This window comes from Equus asinus, chromosome 6 (assembly GCF_041296235.1).
Source record: "Equus asinus isolate D_3611 breed Donkey chromosome 6, EquAss-T2T_v2, whole genome shotgun sequence".
In the NCBI taxonomy this organism is placed as follows: domain Eukaryota; kingdom Metazoa; phylum Chordata; class Mammalia; order Perissodactyla; family Equidae; genus Equus; species Equus asinus.
This window is the reverse complement of record NC_091795.1, coordinates 79,786,517-79,811,970: the sequence shown is the minus strand read 5'-3', so window position 1 is coordinate 79,811,970 and position 25,454 is coordinate 79,786,517. Positions and strand designations below refer to the sequence as shown.

The following is a 25,454-nucleotide window of genomic DNA, read 5'->3' as shown; positions in this document are numbered from 1 at the left end:
ATAATTTTGTTACTTTCAATTAGGTTAATCCTTAAGATTGAATCTTATTTCACACATTTGTAAGATTTAATATACAAATAAAACCACAGGTTAGAAAAAAAATCCAAAAGTCCTGATTATTAGTTGGGAAACGAGGTTACTAAAGAAGTCCCTGGTGTTGAAGGGGCCCAGGTTCCTTGCAGAGACATCAAGAATTTAAGACGGCAAAGTGATAGGTCCCAGTGTCTAGTGGGAAGCGCAGGAGTCTTTGCAATCAGACAAGATCTGGTTTCAAATTCCGACTCTGCCATTTACTAGTTTTGTCACATAAAGCAAGTTATGTGAGCGCTCCCAATCTAAGTCATTCGGCCAATATTGGCAGACTGTGCTAGGTGCTTAGATACAGCAGTTAAGATGCACAGGGTCCTGCCCTACTAGATCCAACACAGGATTAAGGAACAGGGATATTCAGGCGGGGTTCTTAACTCTGAAGGACCTGAGAGTAGATCTTAACCAGGTGGAGATGGAGTAGTGTCGGGGGAAGCAAAATTAGGCAACATTTGAAGGAAACATGCGGCAGCCTGATAGCCTAGAGAGGCATGTATGAGGAATACATACAGTTCCTGCGGCTTTAATGTAGGTGGTTGCGATTATTTAGTGAAACAAGTATGAAAAGGACCTAATTGTGACCCAGAAGTAGGAGTCAGGGCCTGGGGCGCGAACCCTCAGTACTAACAAAGTCCATCTCCGAAACGGAAGGAGACTCCAACCTCCAGCGCCACGAAAGCAAAACACCCAGCGCGTGAAGAACACAGGAGAGAGGCGGGCTCAAGAGCCGAGGTTGATACAGGGGCCGCGGGGCGGGGGCGTGGCTGCAGGCGACTCCCGGATGTCCTCTTCCGGAACAGGTCTGTGCCCCGGAAGCAGTTGTTAGTTGAGGGATTTTGGTCTTTCTACGGAGACTGTGGGGGTCCCGTCGCCATGTTCCTGTCCGCTGTCTCCTGTAAGTGGGGCTGGAGGCCCCGGCAGCAGGGCGTACGGCGAGGGCGGGAGGCCGCGACAGGCAGGCCCCGGGACCGTGTGGGGCGGGGTGTGCGCGCTGGCCGGGAAGCTGCGGCCTCTTCACGCCTTCAGGACTACAGCGTCCGGCATGCCCCGCGGCCCTCTTCTGTGCGGGACGAGTGGGTCCTGGGGGTCTGCGGTGCTGGTTCTGGATTCAGTTGCGGTTCGCAGGGACTGTGGAGTCAGGTTAGCAGGAGTGGGGCGCTTTCCCCTGCCCTCCCTAGGGATGTATTAGCAGACTCACCGCACATCCGAACTGGGAAAAACCTCAGAATTTCTAGTCCACTCGTTTCGAACTCCAAAGATGCGGCGGCTTCCGAGGGGCAGTGATTTACCCTAGGTCCTATAGCTGGGCTGGGAAGGAAGTTCTCTCGCCCCCAAGACCTGCTTTTCCTCGCACTAGGCTGACTTCCCGGTTAGATGTAACTTCCCTTCTCCACCTGAGGTGATGGTTGTTGCAGTTTGCATAGGTTAACTTGTCAAACAAGAGGCTTGTTGCAATGCAAATATTTACACCTTAGAAGAGAGACAAAAGGAGCCGATCTTACTTTAGAAGGATTTAAAGGGTAACCAGTCCAACTGAAAAGAGGTTATGCAAAGCATTGCACCCAGAATTGTGTTGGTCTGATTGGATCTTTTTATCTTCCTTCTATAAAATCCTAAGGGGATCCCTAATAGCTAGGGAGTAGTTGGCATACTTAATGACTTAAATGTTTTTGGTTATTACTGATATTTTTATGAACTTTGCATGAGAAAGATAATAAATTGATATTTTTCTTTTCTTTTCCAACCTTTCCTCTCTACAAAAAGTTGCCAAGAGCAAGTCAAAGTAAGTAAAGGTTTTTCTTTTTTAAACTTTGCTTGTCAGATTCGTTAGTTCAGCCCCTGCCAATACATCCTTATATTAAACTAAGCGTTTGGCGTTGATTTTCCAAAAATTGGTTTGAGGATTACTTACTTGATGAATTATTTTGGCTCTATGAACTCTTTGAAAAAAGATTTTTCCTCCTGCTCTACTGACCTACTTAAGTGAATATTCAAATAATTTACTTAAAGGAGCTCTTGTTGTCTGGTTCCTAAACAAAGCATTAGAGTCCCTGTGCTTTCTTTGGACTACCACCATATTTCTGTTTCCTCAAATTGAGGACCATGGGCCATTTGTCTTGAGCCTGCTACTGGAATCTAGCAGAACAAGTGTGATTTGATTAAACTATAGAGCCTGTTTTAATGAGTTTTGTAATCCTTAGCATCCATGTTATAAGCATTCAAAAATAGCAAAAGATAAAGATTTCATGCTATACCATAGAGACTATAAATACTAAACCAGTATCTCATAGTAAATTTTGTAGACAATAACTGAAGTAAGATTTTCTGTGTTAAAAATAGGAAAATTCTAAAGCAGCCTTTGGTTGAAACCCCAGATACATCACAAATCCGTAAAACTAGGTTTTTTGGATTAAAGTTAATGAAAAATATGTATGTTAGTGTTTTTCCCCAATATGTTGTGATTCACATAGCTTTTCCCACAATTCATTTATGTTAGGATTTCCCACCCCCAGGTTCTGTAGCAGTCTCCTATGGCTTTGGTTTCTTTAGAAGAACTCCCTGTCTGTCATGTTCTTTGTATCCTGACGCTTATCATATACATCTTGCCTTACAGACCTTGGGTACACAACTCACCTTCTATACCATACTGTTAGTTCCACCAGGACACAGGTGCAGCTGTTTAGAGCTTTGCATTTCCATAGTGCTTTCCACAGAGTAAGCATTTAATAGGTATTTGTTAAATCTTTTTGAATGAATGACTAATTATTGTCTGTCATAATTAATCAGCAAATATTGTATGCCTCTTATGTATGAGACAGTGTGCTGAACATTGAAAGGGATGCAAAGATGTGTAATATATCTTAGATGCTTCAGATTCTTTTTGGAATTGGAAGAGAAATAAACTAGCATGGTCTACAAAGGGAGATGAGACACATGAAAAAGTAACAAGCAGTACAATGTATTAAAATGTCCATGAAGCAAAAATGAACTTTATGCTTTTGATGACTATAACTTAAAGAGAATATGAAGGTGAACAAGGTTTTGCACATTAGCATTGTTAAAGTTCCAATCCCTTTATTTTATCCTTTCCAGATTTTACTCTTACTGTTTGTCCCTGGAAGATAGGGCTCTTCTGAGACAGCCATCTTTATGATTTCCTGACTGGCCACCTAGGGTTACCAGTACTTTTGTATTTTTCCCGCTCCTGACTTCTCCTTCTGAGAGGTGGGTGTCTGAGTTTAGTCCCACAATGTGGTTTTCTTGTTCTTGCCACTTTGGTTAGGTCATTACCAGAGTACTCTGTGTAATGGAACAGACCTTGGGCATCAAACCCTTTGAAATTGTGGTTTATGGCAAACATAGGCTGTCTTAGAACTGAATCTTTTCAAGCCCAAGTGATATCCCACGACTAATACTGCTGCATAGGATTCTCAGAATGTGCCATCCCCCCATCACTGATTTTAGTCTGTTTCTTCAGCTTGTAATGGCCTACTTTTTAATTTTAGAACAATTCTGGTGAAAATGGTGAGCCAAGCTGGGACAGGTTTCTCCTTCAACACTAAGAGAAGCCGACTGCGGGAGAAACTGACTCTCTTGCATTATGATCCAGTTGGTAAGATTCAGAGAAGTTACTTCACAATAAATTCAGATGCTTTCAAGGCCTGTTGCCCTTTCCAGACTGATGCTGAACATGTCTGGCAGTTTTGTGGCCCCTTTGACACTGCAGCATTCATTCAGCGAGTATGTATTGAGTGTTTGTTAAGGTGCAGTTACTGTCCCAGGTGCTGGGATACACCAGGACACAAGACAGACTCAGTCCCTCCACTCTTGGCACTTACAGTCTGGTTTGGAAGGGGGAGAAAGGAAAAATGACAGATTATGCTAAGTGCTATGAGAGAAACAAATAGGATGCTGAGATGTAGGATGAAGTTGGGGGAGGTGGATCCCACCTTATCCTATCCTTTAGATAGAAAAGATCGAGAAAGCCTCTCTGTAGGAGATAGTTAACCAATGCTCTGAAGATGAGAAACCAGCTACATAAAGAGAATAAGTGATACTGTTCTGGAAACAGAAGAGTATCCTGAGAAAGGGATACTCTTCTGGGACCATTTGTCCAACAGTGGGAGTAATTAGGTCTAGATGTGAGTTAAAGGAGTATGGTGTCTGTGTAGTAGTGCTGGAGGCTAGGAATTTGATTGTCCATTTTGTACCATCTGCTAAAATGCCGCAATAAGTAGTATCTGCAAATGGTCTCAGTAGATAGAAGTAGTTGTCCAAAAGAGACAGGTGTTCCCAAGGCCAGATTGCCTGCTCACAAACAAGAGAGTCAGCACCTGATTGCCATTGGTGGGAGCTCATCCTGTTTTTGGATTTCATGAGCAGATTTATGCAAAATAAACTAGGAAACAAATTATTTTAAAACTCCAAGCCATTCATTTTATTTTTGTGCCCTTGCTTCTAAACAGTCCCTTTATAGTTGCTTCTTAATAAGTTCTGTACTGGAGCTTCTGGGTTGGTGAACATGTGGCGATTTGGGGAGGGTGGCCTGGAAGCTCCACGCCCCTTCCCCATACCTTGCCCTATGCATCACTTCCATCTGGCTATTCCCGAGTTACTGTCTCTAGGTAGATAGTGTCAAAATTGAATTCAATTGTAAGACACCCAGTTGGTGTGCAGAACTGGATTTGGTACCAGAATCTTATTTTCCAAAATTAATCCAATATATAATGAAAGACAGGCACTTAACCTCATAATCAGCTGTTTCATTAATTAAGAACAAGAACTGAGACTCTCGCTTCTGGCCAAGATGGAGTAATAGGGACTGAATTTACCTTCCCACCTGAAACAACAGCAACGAAAGGACAATATAGGCAACAAAAGACAGTGATTCCTGAGAGAAAGGAAACAAAACTAGTGCTTGTGAATAACCAGACAAAATGGAAAGTTCTGTCTTCTTTGCCTACCTACACAAGTCTTCATGTCTTCAGATGCCATGAATCCATCATAACACAAGCACCTGTACTCTCCAGGAGGTCTGAACCCTATCTTATAGGTGAGGAATCTGATGCCAAGGATTTTAATCAAGGACACATCATAGCTAAAATATGTGACAAAACAAAGGTTTGAACTCAGGACTGTGTGATTCCAAAGTTTGGGTCATGAACCAGTCTAAGTGGGGACCTGTTACTGAGCGATTTCACAGGAGGCTGAAGCTTCCTTACTGGTACATGACCTCTGGTTGGGCATTAGTGCGTGAATCCTGGCTGACAGCTACATTCGTAGCTGCTGTCAGAATTTGTAGAGAAGGTCTTAAATCACCATTCATTGTGCTGCATTCATCGGTGTCTAAGAAAAATAAAAATATCACCTTCCAAAAAAAAAACAAGGCTGTACCAGCATGAGAAGGCATTTAAAAAAGGCTCTAAGAAGCATAGTTGTCAGCTTAAAATTGTGTGAGTTCCATTTTTTAACGGAAATAAAGTTCCCTGCTGTTTTAATGGTGTTAAAATTCCTGGTCATTCTTTATCATAATAAAAATGGAATTCTAGGTTTGTACCTGATGATTAGGAGTCTGAATTTCACAATGATACCTCATATGGTGGAAAAATCACTAGAGTGATAAGGTATGTGTCTAGTCTCTGGGTTGCTATAACAAAATACCACAGACTGGGTGGTTTATAAACAACATAGATTTATTTCTCAGAGATCTGGGGCTTGGGAAGTCCATAATCAAGGTGCCAGCATAGTTGCTTTCTGCTGAGGGCCCTCTTCCTGGCTCATAGCTAACGCCTTCCTGCAGATCCTCACATGTTGGAAGGGCAAGCAAGTTCTGTTTTATAAGAGCATTACTCCCATTCATGAAGGCCCCACTCTCATGACCAAAGCACTTCCCAAAGCCCCACTGCCTAATGCCTCCATCTTTGAGGGTCAGGATTTCAACATGAATTTGGGGGGACACAAACTTTCAGACCGTACCAATATGATAGTGGATTGGTGTGGTGTTTTTCTCCCTCTGATTTCTTTGTATCGGCTGGTGAAAACTCCAAGTGATGAACTTTACAATAAAGTAATTGTTTTTCTAGCATTTTAGCTCCTTTGGAGTTTATTTTTAGGAACTTGTACAACATGGATAAATGTCGATTGAATAACTTTCTATGATGATTTGGGATTTTCATCCTTAGTATGGAGACATTAGGAACTTATTATTTGTCAGATTAAGTTTTGAGATTGGGAAAAGGATACAACCATGAACAGTTCTGATCGTAAGTTGAAAGTGGGAGAAATAGTCATATATAAATTTCAAACACATGATTAGAACTTTTCTGATAAGGAATGTTCTGAGCCTTGACAGCACAACTTTGTCTTTTCTGAAGAAGAGAATGTTCTGGGACAGCAGACTGCTTGGCTTTCTGCCCACCTGCTGAATGCCCTGCAGGCTTGCGTGATGATGTTTGCCTCGGGGCCTGCTCCATTGCCCAGGGTTCCGAAAGGTTTGGCAGTTCTCCCAGTATATCTCACTGCACTGACTAAATGGTTAGTTTAAGGGTAATGTTTTGTTAGTCTGCTTTATGAAGGAAATCAGGTAAGGAAATGGGAAAATTCCCAATTATTTGAGCATTTCATAGTATAATCTATGGCTAGAATCAACCTCTGTCCTTTCAAACTCCTTTTCCTCATATAAAACTAGATGCTAATTTCCAAGGAGGAAAGATTCAAGGCCGAGGCATAAACTTATTCAACTTTGTTAAATATGTGAAGATTTTTCATAAAGAAAATGAAAACTTGTCAGTTTTAATTCCTTGGATGACTAAACAAGACAATATAGACTTAATTGAAGCAGAATAGATTCAGGTTAGATGTAGGGAAAGAACTTGACAGATTCATTCTTCTATGAATTAAGCAGCAAATATTTTGACAGAAAATTAATTTGTTTATGATTGTGGATAGCAGTGTGTCATCTCAACTCAACTGACACATATTGAGTGTTCACTGTGTATCTGGCAACAACCCTGGGAGGGAGGAGTTATCCCTCTCATAGGAAAGGAAACTGAAGGTAGCGTATTTTGAGAAATTAGCCAGGGACTCAGAGCAGATAAATGGTAGAGCCAAGGTTTGAACCCAGTGTTTCTGACTCCAAGCGCCCTATTCTTTCTATTACATGGAGCCAAATTAGTCTTCCTAATTTTTCTTTTTCAATCAGGACCTTCCCCTATGGTCAGCCTAACATTCAAGGCCATGGAACCCCACTATCATGCCTACCTCCTTGCACCATTCCTCTACACCAGATGCCCATTCCGGTTTTAGTTCATCCAAATGCCGCTCCTCCTTAGGGGCCAAATTTTACCCTCTTTGAGGTGTTCCCTCACCATTCCTGTCCACTTTGATCTTTAGGTTCCTATGGGGCTCACCAGATATTCATACATGTCCCTCATGAAATACTGATGGATTAAGTCAGACTGTTCTGACAATTTTGTAAACTCCACATTGCCTAACAGTTCTGTGGACTTAAACATTCTTTGAATTAAGAGAATTCATGCAGTGAATGAATCAGAATTTTCATGAATAAAGCCTTACTTTGCTAATCTTAGTGACTCCTGTTCAGGATCATTTAAATAGTCTCCCGATTGGTTGTTAGTGACACAAGTTCTCGTTTACCCATTTTTTTAGTTCCATGTAGAAAAATATAGGGGAAATATTTCTTGCAATGAGTAACATTGATGGGAAGCCGTTTTGATTCTTCACTAGCATTTTCTAATGCTTTGTAGTTCTCCTTGGACTTTGAAGGCGCATCACTCCTACTTATATTTAGTCCTGGATGATTTGAAGTATATTAAAAAATCATGTGCAATGTAATGTATATTTTATTTTTATTCATATTATAGATAAAATTCTTTTGACTGATTAATGGTTCTTAAATCCAGTTGCCCATCAGCATCATCTGGAGGTTTTTAAAAATGTAGACTTCCAGTCCCACTCTCGATCTGCTGAACTAGAATTAGGGTGGGGTGGAGGTGAGAAGTCGGAATGGATTTAAGTAAGTTCCCTAGCTAATTCTTAATCATAGACAGTTTGGCAATCTTGTATACACAATGTCTATATTGATTGTAGAAGAAGAAAAAAAAACATAGCCAAAATCTCTTTATATGATAGGGATAAGTGAGAGGTTGTTATGTCATAGTCCTTTGAGTACCTGGATCTTCCTGGGTGCATTGTTTGTTTTTTTGGCAAAGAAGTAGGTAGTGTGTGTATGTGAGAGAGAGAGAGATGTTGGAAGTTAGGGAGTGCTGTAAGGCGTTATAGGAACTATGAAAACCTTAGGGCCCAGCAGTTAGTCTCCAATCTTTCATCCAGGCAGTTAGCACTTTTGTTTTGGTTTTGTTTTATAACTATACTCTGTTACATTTACAATAATGAGATTTTGGTTATAATAGTCATTCTATTACCAAACTAGAAAATGCATATTTGGTTATGTTAAACCTTCTCTGGAAAGTGCAGGGTTTAATGTGTACTTACTCTTTCAGCCAGGCTGCCTTTTCCTCTGTGGTCTGCTCAGTTCTTACTGCTCTTTTTCTAGAGTCCAGCTCCCAGTGTGTCCTTGCTTACCTCCTAACAGAGTGGACATTAACTGGGTGAAGACAGTTTTCCATTTTTTGCTCCTAATTTTCTTTTTGAATTTGAATATTTCACATTGGTTGAAATATGACCTTGTGGGTACCAAGGGTGCCATTGATTGGCTGGTGGACCCTTCCTTGTTTTCCTTCTCATTTTCTCTGGCCTCTGGGATTGAAGAACTGAGTTTGCAAATCAGCTCCATCCTCATGTCAAAGGAATAGTAGAATAAGAGAAGGAAGGGACAGGGCTCATGGTCTCATGTATTTTTTTTTAAAAAATGGTGATGATACTTTTTAGTTTTCTGCTACAACCCATTTTTCTCCTCCTACAGTGAGAAAAAAAGTCCTCTTTGTGGAACAGAAAAAGATACGCTCCCTCTAAACAATGGATTGAAAATGAATTTGATTTATAAATGAGAAGACTGAGGGCGGGACACTGATTCAAAATTCTGCAGCGTGTAATAAAAGAAGAGGAAATGGCACGGAATCACTGCCTCCTGTGATTTGAAAGCCATTGTGAAGGAAAACAATGCAGTGAAAGAAAGTTCTTCATATTAGGACATATATCATTGCATCACATTTATTTATCTTTCTGGATATTTTTATAGCCCTTAATAAAAAAATATTAAAATAGCCTGTGCCATTGTCTCTTAGTGATGTTTTCCCCCACTATTTGAAATTGGAAAAACAAGTACATTACTAAAAAATAACCATTGTTTCATATAAAAGAAGTTTTTCCATAATGAGACTTGTGCAAGAGTTTCCAGTTTGCTCCTCCTTGTTCTTCATAGAAAAGGGAGAGTCACACTCCAGAGTGATCTTGAAAAAACTTCCGTGTAGTAACAGAGATGGCAAGGGTCAACAGGGAAAAGAAGGGAGCCAGCCTTAAAACACAAAAGAAAACATGAGCACATTTTGTTTCTTGCTTATATAATTAGGAAACATGCTATTGGTCCATCTTCTCAAACTCAGGTCACCAATCAGTATTTAGGATTTTCTAGGAATGCTTTGGACTCCACTGTCTCCTAGATTTTTTTATTTTAAGTAAGAGGAGCTATAGTGTATTTCCATAGAGCCCTGGCTAGGGCTTCTAGGGCATGGTGTTAACACATAGCTAACTAGCTTGGAAATTCCACTGATAATCCCTAATGTTCTGGTAAGGACTCCTGCCCTACCCAGATCTATACACTTTCTCACTCAAGCTGTTTCCCACAAATCTTCAAAATTGCTCAGTTTTCTCATCAAATTTCTGCCTGAAGTTAAGAAGGATCAGCTCATATTTTGAGCTCTGTTTGTTCATGTCCTAACTCATTTAAAGTATTTAAATAGGAGAATGATAGAGTGCCCACGATGGCCACAAGCGTTAAGAAACCAATGCTGTTCCAAAATAACAGGTGTTCCCTCCCCGTGGCTCAATCTGTGTCTCCGGAGGAAATGCAAGAGCAGCTCTCTGGAAATGGAATTAGATGTCGATAGCTGTTGAGTCTTAGAGGCTTATGGCTTTATAGTCAGTCAGCCGTTTTCTGGCATCTTTTGTTGAAGCTCTGGTTCAAAGCAATAATAGGTGAGATCTTGCCTAGTTTTAGGTTGAAACTGTACATAACGGTCTTGGGTTACAGGAAGAATCCTTCACCTGATCCTAGCTAAGCCTGGTGTAAGGGGTCTGTGACATGCATGAACTATCTTTGAGAAAAAAAAAATTAACATCTAGCTTAACAAATAACTTGTCTATTCAGCACATGGGTTGAATGTGGCCCACAGGTGGTGTGTACATTAAAAAAAATCACTTGCTGATACTTAAACACTGAAAAATTTCAATAAATATCCAAACTTCTGGCTTCTCTTGCAAAACCAGCTTTGATAACACTCAGCTAAAGCTGAATATCAGCTGCCTCTCTTAGAAACTGCTTGAGCGGTCCAGTTCATGTGTTCTCTCCCCTTATTTAGCAGTCTCTGCTCTCACTCTAGACACTTGTCCACAACCCCTGCTCTGTGGTGTACACAGAGAATTCATAATCTGTTGGCAGTAGAATTTGCTGGTTTGTAAACTGTGGTAATGTTTGTACAGATCCTGGTCGGGGAATCCTTAATTCTGGTTGGCTCTTGCAAATGCATGAAAAGCAAAGAAGTCATCACTGTAAATAAATGAAAGCTTGAGGATGACTTAGTAAATGAACGTAATATTTGCAAAGAAAGGAGAAGAGGACATTTTATAGTAAGATGCTAGCTAAGAGTGGCCACCCCCAGTACATTTTATTTGCAGGTATATTTATTTTAGGGTTAATAGCAATCAGAACAGATGAAGTGGCAGGTCTTTTTTGTATGGATAAGATGACTGTGTCCCTGCAGCCTGGACGCTGACCGCTGCGATGAAATTGGATCTCTTGAGCATTTCTTCCAAGGACAGATTTGGGTAGTAAGCCAGGTAGAAGGCCAAAGCTCCCACAAAACTGTCACCAGCACCCTATAATTAAAAGCACAGGTGTGGAGATAAGCATGTAGTCTTCTGTTGCCCAAACTGTATTTTTAAAATATTTAAACACACTTTATATTTTAGGATAGTTTTAGATCTACAGAAAAGGTAAAAGGATAGTACAGAGAGTTTCCATGTACTCCACACCTAGTTTTGTTAACATCTCACATTACTGTGGTCATTTGTCACAACTAATGAAATAATACCGATATATTATTAACTGGGACTCCATACTTTATTTGGATTTCACTAGTTTTGCTTAATGTCCTTTTCTTTCCCAGGATCTCATCCAGGATGCCATATTATATTTAGTTGCCATGTCTCCTTGGACTCCTGCAGGCCCTGACAGTTTCTTAAGACATTTTTTATTTTTGATGACCTTGATGGTTTTGAGGAGGACTGGTCAGGTATTTTGTACAATGTACCTCAATTGGGATATGTTTGTTTTCCTCATGGTTAGACTGTGATTATGGTTTTTGGGAGGAAGACCACAGAGGCAAAGTGTCATTCTCTTACTCATTATCTCAAAGGTACACACTACCAACATGACTTATCACTGATGATGTTAATGTCAGTCACTTGGCTAAGGTAGTCTTTGCCAGGTGTCTCCACTGTAAAGTTACTTTCATCCCTCTTTTCACACTGTATTCGTTGGAAGCAAGTCACTAAGTGTAGTCCACAATTAAGGAGTTCCTACATAAATTATTTGGAATTCTTCTCTGTGGGAGATTTGTCTCTCACCTTGCCCCCATTTATTTATTCAATTACTTATTTATATCAGTATGAACTCAGGGATATTTATTTTATTCTTTGGGCTATAATCCAATACTACATTATTTATTTTCTTGCTCAAATTGTTCCAGCTTTGGCCATTGGGAGCTCTTTCTTTTGGCTCCTGTGTCCCTTTGACATACTCCCATCATTTTGGTTTTTGAGTGCTTTCTGAATTTTGAGATGCTCCAGGCTAATTTTATATATTCTCTGCCATAGCCCTAGAATGAGCCATTTCTCCATTAAAAATGGATGCAGGGGGCTGGCCCCATGGCCGAGTGGTTAAGTTCGGGTGCTCTGCTTTGGTGGCCAAGGGTTTCGCGGGTTTGGATCCTAGGCACGGACCTAGCACTGCTCATGAAGCCAAGCTGAGGTGGTGTCCCACATAGCAGAACTAGAAGGTCCTAGAATATACATCTATGTGCTGGGAGCTTTGGGGAGAAGAAGAAAAAAAGATTGGCAACAGATGTTAGCTCAGGGCCAATCTTTAAAATAAATAAATAAAAATGCATGCAGAAAGTGGTGAGAGCCATTCAGATGTTATTTTTAAACTAAATATAAGGACAAAACAGGTTTCTTTCCGTTTTCTCCGAAGCTCCAAAGGTCCGAGTTGGTGAAGGCCATATAGGAACCCTTGGAAATGCAGAACACCAAAGAAAGTCTGTTGATCTCTGCCTTCAGGCAGAGCAATACCTAGTAATGTGTTCATCTAACAAATGTATTTAAAATAATTTAAATATGGTTACACAATTTTACCTAAAAATCATTCTGGTATTTAGCAAGTTTCAGGGTTATTTTCCAGTTTTTCCCAGTTTGCTGGTTCCTTAGACCCAAGAGCCTTCCTAACAAATCTTGAGGTGATACTTCAGCCTTTATAAAGAACCTTAGCATGCAAGATTGTTTCAGTTGCAATTAAAACATTTAATGAGCTATGTGCCCAGCACAGTGCTGGGCACAAGAAAAGGAATAAAATCTATTGTGTTGTAAACTATTATAATCTCAATAAAAAGTAAAAAAAGAAAAATCTATTGTGGATTAAATGCTAAATAATGTGGCAGAGTTTATAAATGCTGTTGGATTTTAAGAAAGGGTTTGAAGAAAGCTTCCCTGAAAAGGGAGTCCTTACAGAATGAGACAGATTTATAGAGAGAAGGAAGGCCTCAAAGAACAAAGACACAGGAAGAGGAAGGAACAGAGTGAGCTCATGGGACAGTGAATGGCTTTAAGGAGAATGACATTTCCCCTTGTTTACACAGATAAAGCCGTCAATATTACCCCCACCCCCTCCAGGAGTCATAGTAACGCAGGTGTGAATTCAACACTTTCCTTCCTCCCATAAATGTTTTCCAAGTGCCTAAAATGTGTCAGGCACTATGCTAGGTGCTTTGCAATTGTTTATCAGTCTTTCCTGACGTAAACAATGGAGAAAGAGACAGACGGGGTTCCTGCTTTCCCTCATAGCAAGGCAACAAGAGAAAGGTCTGAAACCAGAGAAATTATGAACTGGGTGGAGGGTGTATTATGAAAACATGGAAAATGCCACGAGATATGAAGAGTTATGGCAACCTCTAAGATTCCAAGTCTTGATTCCTACTTACATCATATACAAAATTAAATTCCATGTAGATTTAAGGCTTGAATGTAAAAAATAAAACAGTAACATAGTAAGATGAAAATTTAGATGAATATTTGTATAACCCCAACCAGGGAAACCACAAGCAAGTCACTAGACCCAAAAGCCATAATGAAAAAGGAAAAGATTTTAATTTTATAAAAATTAAAAAAATTATATGTACAAAGACACTGTATATAAAGCCAAATGAAAAAGCACAGATTTGGTGAAAATTCTTGCAATACATATGACATATTCCTAATAGTCAGAGAATACCCTCAAATTGCTAAGAAAAAGGCAAATCCAGGATAAAAATGGACAACAGATATGGGTTCTGCAGTTTCAGAAAAGGAAATGTAAATGGTCAATAAACAATAAACATATGAAAAGATGCTCAATTTTAGCAAATAAAATGCAAATTAAAATAATATTAGGAATGTGGCAGTATTTGTTAAAATAAAAGATGAGTATGTCCTTTGATTCAGCAATCCTACCTCTGGAAATCTCGTACAGAAGTAAAAGCTCCTATAATACAGGGATACATATATGTACAAAGATGCCTACTGCTGTCTTGTTTCCAAAGGCAAAACACTGGAAACTGATTGTCTAGGAAATGGGAGAATGGACAAATAAAATTTGGTACATTCTTATCATGGAAAAGTATGCAGCTATTAATAAGAAAAGGTTAGAAATATATGCACATATCTGAAGAAATGCCAATTATGTAAGCCAAAAAAGGACATTTCAGCATCACGATCCCATTTGGGGGGAAAAAACAGAAGAGAGAAAAAAGAAAAACACCTATGTATACCAGTATGTGTATGTGGTTTTTTTCCCTAAGAATACAGAGAAAAATGAGGAAGGATATGTATCAAATTGTTAATATTTGGACTTATTATTTGCAAGGAATGGGGATGATTTTTTTTCTTTATGTACTTTTACATTATTATTTAAGCTGATTGTTATAAGCTTATAATATTTTTCCAAAAAAATTTAACAGAATAAAAATATTTCATGAATAGGTAAGCCATGCTTCTGTGCCTGCCTTACCTTTTTCTTTTCTCCTCCCCAAAGCCCCAGTACATAGTTGTATATTCTAGTTGTGGGTCTTTCTAGTTCTTCTATGTGAGCTGCCACCACAGCATGGCTACTGACAGATGAGTGGTGTGATTCTGCACCCAGGAACTGAACCTGGGCCACTGAAGTGGAGCACACTGAACTTTAACCACTAGGCCATCAGGGCTGGCTTGCCTCCCTCACCTTTAACTTGCAGCCTGACCAGAGCAAAGACACAGGGCTGAAAGCAAACCTTCTTGCATCACTGACAGACATCAGTTTTATATACTCCTGTTGGCTAGTGGGGTATTTGGCTGCAGACAAGATCTTTAAGAAAGTTTAAAAGGCATACTCATATCTGAAAAGACTCTATTGAAATCATTTACACTGCTTCCCATTATAGCCAAAGCCACAGAAACACAGTGCCTGGTAGAACTGTGTGTGTTGGAAGCATTATTTAGGCAACAATGATTTCACAACTTGATTTCCCTTCATTCTTAGTACTACAACACACTGTGTTGATAGAGACAGCAAAGGTTAGTCTTTCCTGTATTAAAAATAGGGAGTTTCCCCACAAAGAAAACTAAACCAGATGGCTTCATTGGAAAATTCTAGCAAATGTTTAAATAAGAAATAATATTAATTCTACTCAAAGCCTTCCAGAAAATAGAAGAGTCAAGGGAACACCTATAAATCACTTAATAGGGCCAGCATTACTGTGATACCAAAACTAGAGAATGACATTACAAGAAAAAAAAAAACCCAGATCAATATCCCTCATGAACGTAGATGCAAAAATCTGAAAAGATGTTAGCAAATTGAATAATAATACATTCAGCAAATAATAAAAATATTTAAAAAATTCAGCAAATTTGGAATAGAAGGTATAACTTGATCTTCTTGATAAAGAGCATTTATGAAAAATCTACAGTTAACATCATACTTAATGAGAAAGACTGAATGCTTTTCCCCTAATATTGGGAACAAATCAAGGATGTCTATTCTCACTACTTCTATTCAACATCATACTGGATTGCCTAGCCAGTGCAGTAAGACAAGAAAAAGAAAGAAAAGGCATATAAACTTGAAAGGAAGTAAAACTCTTTTTCTTTGTAGATGGCATAATCACCTATGGAGGAAATCCTAAGAAATCCAGCAAAAAGAGCTACTAGAAATAGTAGTAAACGTTTAGCAAGGTAACAGGACATAAGGTTAATATAAAAAAATCTATTGTATTTCTATATACTAGCAATGAACAGTAAGAAATTTAAATGATCAAAACAGTGCCATTTACAGTAGCCTCAAAAATAGGAAGTATTTAGGGTTAAATTTAACTGAATATGTGCAAGATTTAAACACTCTTACTATGGAAAGAAAGAGAAATTAAAGAAAACATAAATAAATAGTGAGATAAACCGTGTTCATGAATTGGAAAACCCAATATTGTTAAGATGTCAATTCTCCTTAATCTGATCTAGAGATTCAGTGCATCCAATAAAAATCTCAGCTGGCAATTTTTAGAAATTGGCAAACTGATTCTAAAATTTATGTGGAAATGCAAAGGACCTAGAATAGACAAAATAATTTTGAAAAAGAACAAAGTTGGAGGATTAAACTATCTGATTTCAAGACTTACCATAAGTTAGAGTAATCAGATAGTGAGGTATCAATGTAAGGATAGACATGTAGATCACTTGAACAGAAAACAGAGTCCAAAAATAGACCCACAGATGTATGGTCACTTTATTTGTAATAGGGTAATTCAATGGAGGAAAGGATAGTCTTTTCAACAAATGGTGCTGGAACAAATGGATATTCATATGCAAAAACATGTAACTTTACCTCACACCATACACAAAAATTAACTCCAAGTGGGCCATAGACCTAAATGTAAGCATTAAAGCAACAAAATAGAAGAAAATATAGGAGAAAATCTTTGTAACTCTGATTAGGTAGATTTCTTAGGACACCAAAAGGAAGAAACATTGAAAAAACTGATAAATTGGACTTTATCGAAATTCAAAACTTTGTCCTTCAAAAGAATATAAAAAGACAAGCCACAGACTGGGATAAAATATTTGCAAAACATATATTTGATAAAAGACTCTTACACCTCAATAATACAGCCCAATAAGACAAAAAAAAAAAAAAAAGAAAGAAACCAACAATAAAAATGGGCAAAGGATTTGAACAGAGATTCCATCAAAGAAGATATACAGATGGCAAGTAAATATACTAAAGGTGCTCGACATCATTAGAGACTAAGGAAACACAAATTTAAAACAATGAGATAACACTACATATACATTAGAAAGGCTAAAATTAAAAAGACTGAAAATACCAAATTTTGGAGTAGATGTGGAACAACTGGAACTTTTATACATCGTGGGGATGCAAAATATGACACTTGGAAAAGTTTGACAGTTCCTTATACATTCAAATACACTTATCATCTAGCCCAGCAGCTCTACTCTTAAGTATTTATCTCGGAAAAATGAAAACATATATCCATATAAATACCTATATGTGAATGTTTATGCAGCATTATTTATAATTGCTCCAAGTTGGAAATAATCCAAATGTCTTTGAACTGACGAATGGAAAAACAATCTGTGGTACATCCATATAATGGAATACTGCTTAGCCACAGAAAGGAATGAACTGCTAATACAACAATATGGGTAAATCTCAAAAGCATCCTAAGTGAAAGAAGCCAGACACAGAAGACTCCATACCATACTGTATGATTTCATTCATAGGAAATTCTGGAGAAGGCAAAAGTGACAAAGCAAGCCAGGCGTTAGAGAGTATCAACTGCAAAGGGGCTGCACAGGGAAATTTCTGGGGTGAGAGCAAGTTTTATATTATGATTCGTGGTTAAATGACTATATACATTTGTCAAAACTCATCAAATCATACACTTAAAATGAGTGAAATCTTATTAGGCTTGAAAATTATATCTCAATAAAGCTGATGTTTTAAAAAGGCAGAGGGAGGGGTCATTGAATCGTGCAGGAGTGTAATGTTTGAAAACCTTGGCAGTATTTCTTAAGTGCCCTGGGCTTACTACTGATTTTCTCTCAAGTGCCTGGTTGGGATAATTATTGAGACTTACTGTGGGCCAGGCTTAATGAAGTGTTATGATTGACATATTGGAACCTAGCTGTCCTTATGCTGAGAGCCCTGACTCTACCTCTGTTCTTCCACCATAAATATTTCTCTTTTTTCTGGCAGTGTGGCTTTGAAGTCAGATAGATTTGTATTTGAATCTTGGCTTTGCCACTTACTAGCTTTGTGACATTGGGAAAATTAACATAAATTCTCTATGACTTAGTTTTCCTAGAAATAAAAGGAAACTATTAACGTCTCCCACATAGGGATTTTGTGAATCTGTCATTCCATGCTTCTCAGTATTCTTACCCAAAATCAATGCACAGAACTCTTAACACATGTTGCTCCCACACTTACCTTTCCCCCCTATTCCCTTGACCTCCTTGCTCTTCTGTACACCCTGCACACAGACTGGGCATGTTCATTCCATCATGTCTTTCTCTCTGTCCTTCCCCCACCCCACCTTGTTCTGCCAAGTCCCCTTTGCTCTGTGTCTAGTCTGAAAGCTGCTGATTGTGCCAGTCATCTTTACCTTCTCTCGCCAATCTGCAAAACCTCTTTCCTTCCTTTCTTTAGAAGGTCTTGCTCCCTTATGTCTTCCAGAGCACCCCATTTTGCCACTGCTACTAAAAATACTTCAATAACGTATGTGTTCAACCTAACAATCTCTTTCTATTTCCTGTTTGCCTTTGTAGACAGCAGGGTATAGATTAAATGTTCCAGTCCACATCAAGAAAGAGAGCTGTTTGCAATTAAGTCGACCCATCCACAAAATGCAAAAGTAATTTATCTAAGAGATGGATTCCAAAAATAGTTGTTAACAGTCATATTAAAATTTATAAAGAATCCATGGGTCTATACTGATATTAAATAAATAAATGAAGAAATAAATAATGGAGAAGGGAAAATTCTTCCCTAAAGTAGAATGCCAACTAGTAAATAGAGAAGTTTGAAAAATCACTGCTTTGCAACCATCATAGTAATAAATGATTCAGATAAGGATCATCAATGGATGCATTAAAACTGAATGAAAGTTGGATAAGGGCAGGATATTTACAAATCTCAAAGTATCTCCCCACAGATGATCTATTAATTACAAAGGGAACAGGAGTAACTGTACAGGGGAGAAACCTGGTGGACACCACCTTGACCAAGTGATCAACATACCAATAATGAGACAAATTAACATCACATGCTCCCTGATGTGGGGCCTTGAGAAAGACATAACATCACTTGTGTAGTATTCCTGCCCCAAAAGCATAACCTAACTTGGATCATGCAGAAGCATCAGACAAACCTAAATTGAGAAAAATTCTATAAAACAATGAGCTTGTGCTTTTCAAAAAATATCAATCTCAAGAAAGACAAAAAAGGTTGAGGACTTGTTTTGTATTAAAGAAGACTAAAGCAACAGGACAATTAAATGTAAAACATACTCTTGGCTTGCTCCTGGGCAAAAAAACTATGAAGAACACTATTGGGACATTATTGACTTGTGCATATAAGATAAGATTATTTTATTTAGTGTTAAATTTCCTGAATTTGATAAATTATATTGTAGTTTTGTTATGTCCCTGTTCTCAGGAGATATATCCTGAAGTATTAAGGGATAAAGAGTCACAATGTCTGCAACTTATTCTCAAATCGTTCATCAAAAAATGTATGTTTATGTATTTTGAGAGACAGCAATAAAAGAAATGTGGCAAAATGCTAATAATTGGTGAAACTATGTGAAGAGTATATGGGACTACGGCAACTTTACTGTTTTACTTTTTGTGTGTGTGTGTGTGTGTGGTGAGGAAGATTGGCCCTGAGCTAACATCTGTGCCAACCTTCCTCTATTTTATATGTGGGTCACTGCCACAGCATGGCTGCTGCCGAGTGGTGTAGATCTGTGCCTGGGAACTGAACCTGGGCCACTGAAGCCGAATGTGCCAAACTTAACCACTAGGCCAGAGTGCTGGCCCCCTGTTTCACTTTTTTCAAATAAAAAATCAAAAATTTTATTAAAGTAAGTTTTAACAAAAGAAATTTTACTAAAGAAGTTTTAAAAATCAACATCAGTCACTCGTGAATTTGCAAATGAGCCAATTTCAGCCTCTGAATGATTTCCCTCTTTTTCTTAATTCAATTAAGGGGACATCTACTACAAGTTGGGGTGAAATGAACTGAGAGATGCTCTTTCTTGTATTTGGGAATACCCCATCTCATCGAAGCAATTTCCTTTGCAACTAGGGACTAGGCAGTGACACCCACCTGAAAGCTGAGGGGGCTGGGAGGAAAATTTTCTGGCTGTGACAGTGATTACAGAAAAATTGAAGTCTGGATGTTAGTGGCAGCACTGTTGTGATGGCATCCAGTGCCCATGCCAGTAGCACAACTGGTCACTTTTGTTTTTAACCAAGAACCTTGAATGAAGCAATCCCCATGAGTTAAAGTCTTATGAGAGGTCATAAATCTTGTCTAGTTCTTTCCTTGGTGACTCCCCAGAGTTATGCAATCCTTAAAAGTAGTATATGCTCAGTTAATGACTGCTGATGGATCAGCTCTCAGCTGCCCCAGTCTTGACCTTTGCACCAGACGTGAGATGGTGGGGGAAGAGGTGGTGTTCCATGGTCTTCTTCACAAAGAGGGCAGCAGTCGGGCCTCTGAGTCCAAAAACATGAAGTAGGGAGGCTCCTGGTTGACAGGGGCCATCAGTTCAAAGACATGAAGACCAGTAAATAGGATCTTAAAAGTCATATTAGATCCAACAGTGGAAAAGCTCTTTGAAATTTAAGCATGAAAGGGTGGAAAAGTACTACTTAATCTTCACAGAGGAATGGAAGGGTAAGGAAGGAAGTGAACTTTTACTGTTTGCTCTGCATCAGGAGGGAGCAAAGCTGGGTACTTTATACACACAACAATACTAATCTCATTTCAGCTGTACAATGACTCCCCCTGAAACTTGAGGGAACCAAGTCTTAGAGACATTAAATAACTTGTTCAGGGTCGCACGGCTAGTAAATGGCAGAGCTGCAATCTGCATCCAGACCCGGTTGATCCCAGGCTTTGTTCACATTACACCAGTAAATGTTTGTGGAAGGCAGGCAGGCAGGGAGGGAGGAGAGAAGGAAGGAAACCACTAAGCTAAAAAACTAAAAAGAATCTCTGTCCCTTTTGATATCTCATAATCCTTTGCACTTCTCTTAGGACACTTAAGACATTGTACTATTTTGTGTACAGGCCTACAGTCTGAGACAATTTGAAAACTCTTTGGGGGGTTACACCACATCTCTGTCCCCTTCGTCTTTCTCACTGCCTTACCCAGTGCTGTGGGCTTTCCTGAGCTATTGGCCCTAGTTCCATCGTGTGCTGCTCTTCCCGTGATCTCCTCCAAGGTGGCCAGATGAACCACATGTGACTTTCTGTTGTGTTAGTGAAATGGAGCTTAGGTCGCCACGGCTCAGTTACTTGATATTCTCATTGTTGAATCTGTTTATACCACAAGGCTTTCAAGTGCCAATAAATTACTCTGCTGTTGATTCGCATATTCAGTATAACTATTTTTATACATTGCTATGATTTTTTTTTTAATGGAAAGTGCTTTAAAAGTGGAAGCTGTATTGTATCACTGTGATTTTCCTGTAAGTGAAGTACTTCCCAATCAATCATTCTTGGAATAATGGAATGGTTCTCATTGATACAACATGATGGTTTTAACCTTTTACTGAAAATTATTTTTGTGCCAAAAGGGGTGAGGCATAATTCATCTTTCTTCAATAAAAATCCCCATGTGGCTACTATCCACTGCCTTCTCACAATGATTTCCTCTCGAGGAAGAGCTGTTCTTACAGAATCTGAAAGTCCTGCTTTCCCGAGGGCCTTCACACAGTTGGGTTCTGAGAAGCTATGGTCTCTGGTACCTGAGGAGGCAGTTGGAGTATCAGTGAAGTAAAATGACGGCAAAACCTGCTGCATGGAATACTTGAGCCTTCTAGTCAGGTGGGTGGGTGGAGGGGTCCAGGCGCTCTGCAAGGCTGGTGCGGTAGCGATGACACTCATGAGCAGCTGGTGAGAGGACCCCAAGAGGAGAATTTGAGAGGCGGGAGCTCCTGAGGGCAGCACCCACTACTAGGGTGTGGGGTTGGCGTGAGCAGCCTCTGCCGCCAGGACCTGAGGCAATGATGCCCTGGGGAGGCTGGTTGCCTTTCTCCTCCTTTTCAGATCATCCTCTCTGCCCAACTGCCTCATTCCCTATTCCCTCCCACTGCCCCTGGCCCACCTGAAGCCCTTGACTATGACCACGGGTCTGCTCCCTCACTGCACTTACCAGCTCACACCCTAGTCTCTCAGGGCTCTGCTGTCTGATGAGAGATAGGAGCACACTGATAGACCTCATGGAGCTGGCAGTAAATGCTTGAAAATGGCTGAAGGTGCCACTCCAGTGGAGCCCGCTACACATTAATCCAAGTCACAGTGGTCTACGTTAGCTCTTTTGGCTGAGGTTCTGCCAGAGTCAGGCTCCCTGCTGTGCATGCTTTTGCCTTTATTTCACAAGAAACCTGTGGAGGTAGGCGTAGTTGGGCTGCAGTGTATGGTTATATAAGGTGGCACTGCACAAGGGCACCCAGGTGAGGGGGCGACTGAGGGTCTGCAGGCCAGGCTCGGCTCACCAAGCTGTGTGCCTATTCAGAGGGGCACCTTCTAATTTGCACAAAGCGCCACAGAGGCTGGCAGCAACCCTGAGGGATCCTTATTTTAAAACTGAGGAAACTAAGATTCAAGGAGGTTAAAAAACTTGCCCAAGGTAAAAATAAAGGTGGTAAATGGCAGTCCAGAGTTGTACCAAGGACATCGGTGTGGAAATCCAGCAAAGAGCAGGTGGAGGAGCTATTTTGGGAGAGAGAGATTGGGCTTTTGGCTACTCCTCAAATTTTCCTATTTCCTCATGGGAAGAGCTTATGTTTTCTATAGTGATAAAGAATGACAGGGATGAGAGAGTGAAGACCGTGAATCTCTAATGCTGCCCCTCCATATGGTGTCCCATTTCCCTCTGTATGCTTGGGGCAGGTGTTGGGGAAGAGTCGGGGTGAAAAGGAAGCAAAGGTTTCAGGAAAGAATACTTCATATGAACAACCAGAGAGTGTAACCTGAGTGAAGAAGGAAGAGAGGTCAGGATGAGGTTGACAGGTCAGAAGAAAATGGAGGGAACTAAGGAAAAGTGAGAACAAGTGTAGGAGAAGAGGTGAGAGAGCTGGTCAGAGAGTAGGATGTGAGTTTATTCCTGCAGAACTGAAGCGGTGACAGGTATTAACCCTTTCCTGGGAGTCATCACAGGAGTGGGAGGCTGGAGTAGAGGTGGAGAGTCACTGAAGGTGAGGGCACCTAGGAACTATGAGACTTGGTGATGGTTCATCCTCATGGGACTGAAGTCATCCTATATGATAGTAGCATTGGGGTGGAAAGAAAAATGGCAACGTAGATGTCAGAGTCTTAGATAAACAGAAAATGATCAGGAAAGGAGGTCAAAGCTATATAAGCGAATTGCATGAGTCTCAAAGATGCAGGAATATCTACAGGAGGGTAGAAGAAGGATGGCTGGAAGCTGCAATGAATGTGCTTTGGGATCAGGAGCAGCTTTCACCTGGGAGGGCTGTATGGAGAGTTAAGGACATAAAAGAGCTGACTTATGAGGAATAGGACAGCCAGAGGGCTTAGGTGGAAGGTTTAGGAGGGAGAGAAGCATTGCAAAGTTGATCAGGAAGAAGCCCAGAGCAGGAAGGGACTCTCCTGGGTCCCTGTGTCTCTCTGACCCTCCTTCTTTGTCACTATCATGGGTCCTTCTTCCTCTGCCTGCACTGCTGATGTTGGTATTCCCTTGGGTTCTGCCCTTGGCTCACTGCCCTTCTCATTCCCTATAATTTCCTGGGTGTCTCAACTACTATGCAGTTATAGTGTCAACTGCTATGAATACCATGAGTCTTAAGTCAATATCTTTAGCCCAGATTCTCCTCTGTCTTTGGATTCATATATCTAACTACTTGTGAGTATGCTCGACCAGCCTCATGTCTCTTGCAGGCAACTCTAACTCAACATGCCGGAATTGAGCTCATAACTCTGCCTAAACATGGGCTTCTTCTTATCTTTTCAGCTTGTGGTACCTCCTCAGTGAAAATCTGGGGCACTATATTCAAAGCACTGTGTTTTCCCTGATTCTATGAGTCTGGGTTAGGTACCCTCCCAGATACTCCTGCCTTCCTCCTTGGTCTTCATCACTTCCACACCTCAGACTAGCGCAATACCTGGCTTACTGTCAAAATACAAGCTGAGTGAATCAAAGACTCTAAGGAGGATGGGTGCTGAGTGATCAGGTAAGGAACACACACTGTCCCAAGAATGCCCTGTAGGAGGGATGACAGTGAGACAGACTTATGAAAGCTCTAGTTTGCTAAAGTCTAGTTGATAAAAAAGTGGGTGAGTTGGAAGGCATGAGGGGTTGGGAAAAAAACCCATGTGATGAAAATCCCCAAGGTAAGAACTTGTCAGGCGGCTACAACAGATCCCAGACGATCTTGCAAGAATGATGTCAGCATGAGGCTTCATTTGTTAGGAATCTGTACCCACGCTGGGTGATTCATCAACCAAACTGCCGAGGGACCCTAACAGTTAAAGCTCTTGCATTCCTCCTCGATGTCTTAACACATTCCATCTGACAAGTAGATACCACTTTCCTTTCTTTTCAAAACCTCTCCCTACACAAAACTATTCAAAGCCTACGCTGTGGACCTGAATTCCTCAGCCAGGCTTGTGGTTTTAGAGGCCAGGGAAAAGGCAAATGGGATATAACATGACTAAATCCCAATTCAATGCACTATTTCTTCTCACTAATAAAGAATACTGCAAGGGGTTCAGGAAGGGAGAGAACAATGTACACCCCCGGGCCACTGCTACCTTCCACCTCCATGCAGGAGGGCTGCACCAATTGCTGAGGTGGCTCACCCTTAGGCTAGCTTGGTTGCAAGTCCTGCTTTGCTCTTGCTTCTAAGTTCTAAGAATGGGGCTTCTGCCTTGTTCCTGTTTGCAGGATGTTGAGGCATGAACATCTGGTTGGGCCTGGGAAAGTGAAAGTCATTCTTTGTCCTTAAAGAGCTAATCATGGACTGGCAGGAGACATGGTGTCATGAACCTTGGGGAAGCAGCACAGAGGAAACAAACCAACCTGGCTTTAAAACCTGCCTTCTCCCCTTTTTGTTAGCTGTGTCATCTTTTAAGATGGTAAATTCATTAGCTTTACACCTACAGTGAAGCCCCTCTGTACATACTGGGCAAAATGTTTCTCTCAACTGGGAACATGTTTTCTCAACTGGAACAATGTAGTAAATGGTTTGGAGTCAGACAGACCTGGGTTTAAGTCCTGATTTCACCACTCTGGCAAGTCACTCAATGTTTCTCTGACTATTTATCTGTAAATTGGGAAGCTACCTCATAAGGCTACTGTAAATACTGAATCAGATAATGTGAAAAGGCCTAGCACAGTGCCTGGAGCAGAATGGTATTCAACAAGGGTGGGATAGACTTGATGGTGTCATCTCAGAGGTCCCTTTTTTTTTTTGTAATGCTTTTGTTTCCATCTTTTTTTTAAAAAAAAAAAAGATTGGCACCTGAGCTAACAACTGTTGCCAATCTTTTTTTTCCCTGCTTTTTCTCTCCAAATCCCCCCAGTATATAGTTGTCTGTGTGTGTGTGTATA

The 25,454-nt window shown here is 40.2% G+C and overlaps 3 protein-coding genes across 7 annotated transcripts in view; 2 read left to right on the top strand and 1 right to left on the bottom strand.

Annotated features, from left to right (window-relative positions):
* RBKS (ribokinase) overlaps positions 1-25,454 on the bottom strand; it is a 107,067-nt gene that overhangs the window by 8,428 nt on the left and 73,185 nt on the right. For 3 of the 5 annotated variants that reach the window (XM_014850401.3, XM_070512374.1, XM_070512372.1), the window contains one exon: positions 10,860-11,163. The exons of 1 other annotated variant lie outside the window; for it this stretch is intronic. In XM_014850401.3, coding sequence (XP_014705887.2) covers positions 10,990-11,163 — 174 coding nt within the window. In that variant the 3' untranslated portion in view covers positions 10,860-10,989. Of the gene's footprint in view, positions 1-9,026; positions 9,584-10,859; positions 11,164-25,454 lie in introns of those variants that run through there. One more of the 5 variants, XM_014850403.3, reaches the window with a different exon arrangement.
* Positions 915-25,454, top strand: part of BABAM2 (BRISC and BRCA1 A complex member 2) — a 516,257-nt gene continuing 491,717 nt past the window's right edge. Inside the window, exons 1-2 of the mRNA XM_070512370.1 lie at positions 915-982; positions 1,852-1,870. The gene's annotated coding sequence lies outside the window, so the exon portion shown is untranslated. The remainder of the gene's footprint in view (positions 983-1,851; positions 1,871-25,454) is intronic.
* MRPL33 (mitochondrial ribosomal protein L33) lies at positions 946-9,332 on the top strand. The gene is made up of 4 exons (XM_014850405.3): positions 946-982; positions 1,852-1,870; positions 3,594-3,700; positions 9,032-9,332. The coding sequence occupies exons 1-4, from the start codon at positions 961-963 to the stop codon at positions 9,079-9,081; spliced, it is 198 nt and encodes a 65-aa protein (XP_014705891.1). The 5' UTR covers positions 946-960; the 3' UTR covers positions 9,082-9,332.